Source organism: Anolis sagrei, chromosome Y (assembly GCF_037176765.1).
Source record: "Anolis sagrei isolate rAnoSag1 chromosome Y, rAnoSag1.mat, whole genome shotgun sequence".
Classification (NCBI taxonomy): Eukaryota; Metazoa; Chordata; class Lepidosauria; order Squamata; family Dactyloidae; genus Anolis; species Anolis sagrei.
In genome coordinates this window covers 52,709,638-52,717,444 of record NC_090035.1, presented here as the reverse complement: position 1 = coordinate 52,717,444, position 7,807 = coordinate 52,709,638, and the positions used below count along the sequence as shown (strand labels likewise).

The following is a 7,807-nucleotide window of genomic DNA, read 5'->3' as shown; positions in this document are numbered from 1 at the left end:
ACTACGCAAATTTACACATATCATTGACTGGAGCTGATTTGTTATAAAACACAAAATTTAAGTTGTATGGTCTTTGAATATTCAATATATAAAAAGATATAATTTTATGTTATTTGTTCATAAAATACTTCTATTATTTCAACTGACAAGTTTAGTACTATATTATGTTCAGATCAAAACCAAACAATGATTTTATTACTAATTCTGTAATACAACCCTTGGCTTTTAATCCAACCACACATAAAGTATTCTGATGTGGGTGTTCACCCATGGCTTTTCTAAGTAATTGTACTCCATTCTCCGACTGCAGCAGCCCCCAAAGAACCATTTTTTATTTCTTGCAAAACACAAGGAAGGTGACTGAAAACTCTAGCTTACCTAAATAATAGGTCTGAATCTTTAAAAAATACAGTACAGTACAATTCTCTGGACAGAGGGGGGGGGGAACATAACTGAGTACTCAAGAGCATATCAACCCCCCCCCCCCCCCCCCGGTAACATGCTAATCTTCTCATGGCAAAGTATTCAAATGTGCAATTTCTCCACCTCGGTGAGTATACTGTGCTCATGAGGGTACTAATATTGTGTTTGGGATAAACTTGGAAGCTTAAATAGAAGTGAAAAACTGAAAGAAAAGCACACCATGAAGCAAACATACTATTTAAAAACAGTCCAAGCCAAACGATATCCAGCTTTATTAAAGGTAATTTTCACAAAACGATCCATCAATGGTATTCAGGCAGGACATGGGCTACAATCTGCAATGTTTTACAACAAGTCGCAAATCCTTTTCTTCTTGGACTACCAAAATGTAAACTTCCTATATAAAACCCAATGAAGAATCTCCAATTTGTACTTGGAACAGGGAAAGTTTAGAGTGAGGGTGGACACTTTTCACATTTTAGTATGTTGTTTCACAATCCTACTCTGACTTTTAGAGGAAAACAAAACGACAGAATTCTTAATCTGAAGATTCACACTATAAAAAAGAAATGCTGCTCATTTATGAGCCATCTTCCCTTCCTTAGTATTTGACACCAGAGATCTGGACTGTCTGACACTATAAGACTGGCTTGATTTAAGAAAGCAAGTAAAGATCCCTGTGCCATTCTGAGGAGTGATACATACAAAGCAAATGACAATGTGAAAAGAATGAACATGGTAAGCAGATTTTTTAAAAATTTACTCCTCCTCAAGACATAGGCAGTTGGGAAATTTAAATGTTTAACCATTTGGAAAACAATACAAATAACCATATCTGTGAATCTTTTGTCTTTGTTTCCATTAATATCCCCTCTTGCAAAAATGAAGGGACTTTAAAAGTTCAGGTTCTAAGTAACAGAGTCAATGACATTTGCCCCCTAAAACACAACAACGAAGCGTTCTGTGTGCTAACAACATAGTTTTTTTTAAAAAACTGCATTGTTATAAAACTTGATAAAAAATAGTATTTCAAACTGTACAGTCACCAAAAGTACACAGTTATCAAAAATCCACACAATTCACTTGGCATCCCCAGCACCTTCAGCTTTCTGTGCCTGAAAGAGAAAAGACAATCTGTCAGAGTGCTTTATGTTGATATGTCACAGGAATGTGTTACTCAAATGGCAATGTTTACATGAAACAGGCATACACCTGCTACACGAAACTATAAGCTATTATCAGACATTCCTGCTAGAAAACGCATGCCATACAGTTTAAGTGTCATTTCGTCATCAGAACTAAAGTATTCTTATTACTAAATAAAGTGAATGGTTCTGTTCATGATAAATCAACCAAAAGCTTAACTGGAAACACATTAGTTTGCAATATTAACATTTCTTCAAATTCAACCTAGTCTGTACTCAATTCTATAAGCAAAGCTTGCTTAGCAAAATTAATAAGGTATTATATCTCTAGTATACCTGGTCTGTTTTGGCATCTCCATTTTCTGCAGGGTTATTTCCATCCTTGCTTGCATCAGCTTTCCCCTTCTTTCCCTTGGCTATCTTCTCACCCTTCTGCTAATTAAGTTAAATACATAAGCAGCTGTTAGTGCATAAACCAAAAAACATACATGCATTTTAAAGTGTATATTAAAACAACTGTTTATGACTATCCCACATTGCAGAACTTCAAATTGAAACTGCAATTTTAACTTCACCTTTGAAACTGCCTTTTTAGGTTTGGGTTCCAGCTTTGGAAGAGCAGGTTTCTAGAAACAAAAACACATTGAGTAAAAACATTTAAATTAATACACTGGTTATTGCTTCTGTGTGCTGTATTGTATAGTTTTCTTCAGTGTCCCCAAATTAATGCATTGTACTAGAAGTTATTTAGAAATTACAACTACTATCTCCAAGAAAACTGTCATAAAACATACTTACAGCAGATAACCTTGCTGATCTCCGTTGTGGCTGGTTCAAGAAGAAGAAGAAAAGGGGAGGGGAGGAAAATAAATGACAAGTTAGAAAAAAAACTGTAGAAAAAATATTAAACTGTAGAAGGCTCTGTGAACTAATCAAAAAGTGAATTACTACTTCCAAAAAAGCACTTTATCTCACTCCCCCCAATGGGTGGCCCAATAGAAGCTGGGTGGTGGGGACCAGAAACAACTGGAAACAATATGCAGCCCCCAGAGGTGCTCCTTACCCACCCCTTTCCTGCACGCTGGCCTTTGTGACAGATGTGACTCAAATGGAGCCACGTATTAGTAAGTGTAGGATCAACCCATTGTTTTCTCAAATGAAAACAATCCTCTTACCTCATCCTTTGTTTTGGCCTTGTCGCCCTTGATATCTCCTTCAACCTGTAAGAAAAGACAAAGGGTGAAAACTCCACAACCCATTTTCATTTGAGTTTTTTTAAAACCACTAAGGTTATTTTAAATATGTAATACATTTGATACATTGGAAAGTCAGCACCCCAATTTCTTGCCTTATTCCTTCCTATTCAGTTTTAATATCTCCAGTCTCAAATCGACTTGGAACAGTTTATCTTCCCCAATGTGCAGCAAGACACAAGATATCAGTACCTTACATTCCTATGTTTTGGCTGCATAAATAGGAGCATCAATTAAAAATAACAATAGTCACTGGATAATCCAGGTGGCCTGTGGGCACAATAGATGTTCTGTGAGACTCTACAGAGCTATTAGAAGACTCAAGCTTGTAATGTACTAATTTTGGTGGGCGGCACTGAATAAATTAAGTCCACATGATTATGACAATTATTTCAATAATGCATATGCAATGAATAAATACATCCTTCTTCTTTAATGAACATGTGTATCTTTTTTACTTATGGAATCTGTATCTCTCTGAAAAAAGAGATGTTTGTTGGAAGGCTGTGCTGGTAATTGCATTGCCAGATGCTCCTTATTTTGATGCGTTATCCTTTCTTCCCTAACATTTGAGCTTTAGGCTACATAATGGCTCCTTTTATTACAGAACACTGTGACCTCTATTGAGTCCATGCAGCCAACCCAAGATCTCACTTATTTCTGGAATTTTGATCCTGCAAATTGAGCCCCCCCCCCTTGCTGCCTACTCCCCGAGGTTCTACAAATGCATGAAGCCATTCCTCCTTTTACCCCTTTCCTAGAGTGTTGAAACACTTTCACAGAAGAAAACACAGCAGGATTTGGAGCAGAGGCACTTTCTTAAGTCCAGTCATCTCCACAAATTACACATGGACACAACTAATTCCTAATGTCCCTTGAAGACGAAACCAGCATCTAGCAATTCAAAATCACTCCATATAAACAAGAAAGGAAGGCAACAGGGCCCCCCATCTACACTGCCATATAATCCACTTTATTGTTTTGAGCTGGATTATATGGAAGTTATCCAGGTATGTTTGTGTGGGCAAATGGTATGATCTATTAAGGGAGCTTTACATTCAAAAACCATATCCTAGACCAGTGATGGTGAACTTATGACATGCGTATCAGCACTGGCACGCATGACTATATTTGATGACACGCAGCCACATGTGGCCGCATACAAAGAAGTACACCTTATAAGAGCCAATCTAATTCCATCCTTAAATTTGTAAAAGGCTCTACAAATTTAACATCTGCATGTTTGAGCATTGTCCATAACTTAGCATGGAATATACATTTTTCTTATTTAAACTATAAATATTGCAAAATTATGGGTTATTTTTCCTTGAAGTTGACACCCCACCCAAGTTATGCTCAGGGTTTTGGAAAATTTTGACACATCAAGCTCAAAAGGTTGCCCATCACTGTCCTAGACATAAGGGAGCTCTTGCCTACAGCCAATAAAGGGAGTCGGGGTGGAGGGACGGACAATCAACAAAAAGAGTATTTTGGGAGAAAAATGGTTGAATTAAATGTTTAAATTAAAACGACTTATTCCAGATAGGGGAAAACCCTCCCCCTCAGGATATTTAAAAACCAATCATTTTGGTGGCAAAAGGCCTTCCCGGCCTTTTTGAAGCGTGTGCCCGGACCGGGGGGGGGGGGGGGAGAGAGAAAGGGAAGAAGCTGTGCGTGTTCACGCCACGGGCAAAAATACAGGGCAAAAGGAAGCACCATGTCAGGGGGAAAGAACAAAACAACCACTTCTTCTGGATGCCTTTCGATTTGGAAACAGATGTGGATCCATATATATATCCTCTACAGTCATACAATAGACCCCTTCCACACAGCTGTACAAAACCTCACATTGAACTAGATTATATGGCATATAACCCAGGGCCCTGTGTGGAAGGGCCCCTAGAATATCAAGGCAGAAGATCCCACAATATCTGCTTATCTGATAAACTGGATTATCTGAACCCACACTGCCATATATTCCAGTTCAATGCAGAAAATCTGGTTTTTTATTCAGCTGTGTGGAAGGGGTCTCAGATAACCCAGTTCAAAACAGATATTGTGGATTATCTGCCCTGATATTCTGGATAATATCGTTGTGTGCAAGGGCCCTAGGGACCCTTCCACACAGCCCTATATCTCAGAATACCAAGGCAGAAAATCCCACAATATCTGTTTCGAACAGGAATATATATGGCAGTGTGGACTCAGATAACTCAGTTCAAAGCAGATATTCTGGGATATAGGGTTGTTTGGAGGGGCCCTGGGTTATTAGGAAATCCCACATTATTTGAGTGGCCTCAGATAACAGGGGGCCCTTCCACACAGCCCTATATCCCAGAATATCTAGGTAGGAAATCCCACAATATCTGCTTTGAAGGGATATAGGGCTGTGTGGAAGGGCCCCGAGTCCACACTGCCATGTAATCTGGGACAAGAAGATAATTATACTTGCTGGGAAAGTGTAATTAGGGGCCCTTCCAAATAGCCATATGACCAGAACGTCAAGGAAGGAAACCTACAATATCTGCTTTGAACTGGATTCTATGCTAGCATGATTTGAAGCAGATATTGTGGATTATCTGCCCTGATATTTTGTATATGTGTCAGTCAAGAAGGGCCCTTTCACACAGCTGCATCAAACCCACATTGAAGCCTGAGCGAAGGAAGAGAGACACTTTGGAAGTGTGGTGTTGGGAATAAAATCCTGAGAGTGCCTTGGACTGCATGAAGGTCAAATCAATAACTATTCCAGCGATGAAAGCCTGACTACTCACTAGATTATGTGGCAGTCTGGACTTTGGGCCCTTCCACACAGAGCTATATCCCAGAATATCACGGCATGAAATCCCACATTATCTGAGTGGGGACTCAGATAACCCAATTCAAAGCAGATATTGTGGGATTTCGTGCTTTGATATTTTGGGATATAGGGCTGTGTGGAAGGGCCCAAATCGATTTACAAATAGAAGGGCAAGATTCAATGCCTTACATACTCTACTGTTAGAAGAAAATCGGACTCTAGTAAAACCATTCCCCAAACACGTGTCAACCAGCCTCCCCCCGAAAAAGCCCATGTGGAGCAGCCTAGACTCACTGATGCCCCCCCCCCCCCATTATGATCAACCTCGGGCGCGCGCGCTTTTCCCTCCGAGGGCCGGAAGGGGGCGGGGCTTACGGGACGCCTTCGCCCCTCCGCACTTTCTGATTGGCCGCGGCAGAATGCGCGGCAGTTAACGGTCGCTCGCTCCTGGCTTTGGCCCCGCCCACTCCTCCCCTCTTCCCCCCCCCCTCGACAACGCGCTTCTTTTCCCTTCCCCCTCCTTCCCATTTCTGATAAGACAACCGTTAATCGCCATGAAGAACGAAACGGGGGAAATAAAAAGAGAAAATGGCCGCTGACCTGATTGGCACCCCCGCAAACAACACCATCCAATTTCCCCCCATTTTATTTATTAATCCAAATCCCCTTTTGACACCTACCTTTCTCTTGGGCATGTCGACGGCGCGTGACAGAAAAAGGGAAAGAGAGAAAAAAAGGCCGTGAAATTAAGAAACAAACCGAAAAAAAGGAAGGCCTCTCAACGAGGAGGGAGGGGCGGGAAACGACGACGGCAAGGACAAAGGGACAAAGAAAGATGAAGAAAGGGGGTCTCCCTTCGCCTCCTTCCTTCGTGCCGCTCGCGACCCCACTAATTTGAATCGGGGTGTTTATAAAGTTTTATATATAACGAGAGCCGGACGCGGCCCCAACCGGTTCCAGCCGGATCCCCCACCGCCCCAGACGCGGATTGGGCGAGGCGCGTCACGTGGGCGGGGCCTCGCCGAAAGGGCGGGGTGGGAGAGGGTTGGAGCAACCAGTGGGCTTCGCAGAGAAGAGGAGGCCTCGCATGTTGCTCCCAATGAAATGAGGCGACTAAACAACACAACTGCGAAAATAGGACAGAATAACACTTTCGGTACTCTGGAATAAAGAGTGGAAGATTCTATACATATATACAGAATCTTACACTCTTTATTCCAGAGTACCGAAAGTGTTATTCTGTCCTATTTTCACAGTTGTGTTGTGGGGGGAGGGGGGGGGCAGGCCCGTAGCCAGGATTTCGATTCGGGGGGGGGGGGGGGGTTAGTTTTTTTCAGAGTCTGAGTGAAAGAGCGTCTACCCTAGCAAACTTTTGTATCATTACCCCAATACCCCCATGCATATGGGATATATTGAGTATGGTGATCAGATCATGATATGAATAAACAAAACAGTTTAAATAATGCACCAGTAAGGCCTTTTCGCATCCCCCCAGGAGAATTTCGGGGGGGGGGGCTGAAGCCCCTCAACCCCCCCCCCCCCCCGTGGCTACATGCCTGGCAGGGGGAAAAACAATGGCCTCTCCCTCCGTCATTGCTTCATCCACAACGACTGGAAAAGCAACCCAGAGCTTCCTTCCCAACGAGAAGAGTCTTCTCTTAAAACATTATAAATCAATAATAATAGAAAAGAGCAGGGAAGGGAGGGGGAAAGTCACAGAAATGAGGGTAAATTGAATTGTGTTTTTGTTGTATGTTTCAGTACCACTTTGGGCTTTTTTTTCTTAACCCCCCCCCCCCCCCCCCCCCCATCCCAAAGCCAAGGAAAACGAGTTAGGCTTTTGAATAGAGATGTGGAGTCGAAATGAGGACAATACAGTGGTGAGAGATGCGGAGTATAATCACATATAATTTATTTATCGTGTCAAAAGCAAGTTGGCTCCAGCAAAGGATTGCTGTCTTGTCGTGATGCTGGAGCTTAAGCATCTTGATGCCACAAGGGAAGCCATGAAGGGGAATCCAAGACAAGAAGGTAATGGCAGAGAGGTCAGACTAAATACGATCCCTGGAGAAGGTAATGGCAACCCACCACAGTATTCTTGCTAGGAAAACTAAATCGATCTGTACAAAATAATTAAGAGCAAAGACATCAAAGTGGTAATAATGATCCACATAGCATGCAACCTT

The 7,807-nt window shown here is 41.9% G+C and overlaps 1 protein-coding gene across 2 annotated transcripts; it reads right to left on the bottom strand.

Moving 5' to 3' along the window:
- Nucleotides 1–666: 666 nt before the first annotated feature.
- On the bottom strand, nucleotides 667–6,621 carry LOC137095344 (non-histone chromosomal protein HMG-17-like). 2 transcript variants are annotated; one of them, XM_067461884.1, is made up of 6 exons: nucleotides 6,302–6,621; nucleotides 2,744–2,788; nucleotides 2,367–2,396; nucleotides 2,144–2,194; nucleotides 1,905–2,003; nucleotides 667–1,538 (listed from the first exon to the last, which is right to left on the bottom strand). In XM_067461884.1, exons 1-6 carry the CDS (start codon nucleotides 6,314–6,316, stop codon nucleotides 1,503–1,505), a joined length of 276 nt encoding a protein of 91 aa, XP_067317985.1. In that variant the 5' UTR covers nucleotides 6,317–6,621; the 3' UTR covers nucleotides 667–1,502. The 2 variants fall into 2 exon arrangements, with proteins under 2 accessions (XP_067317985.1, XP_067317986.1); XM_067461885.1 differs by having other exon boundaries at nucleotides 1,905–2,000; nucleotides 6,302–6,620.
- Nucleotides 6,622–7,807: the final 1,186 nt, after the last annotated feature.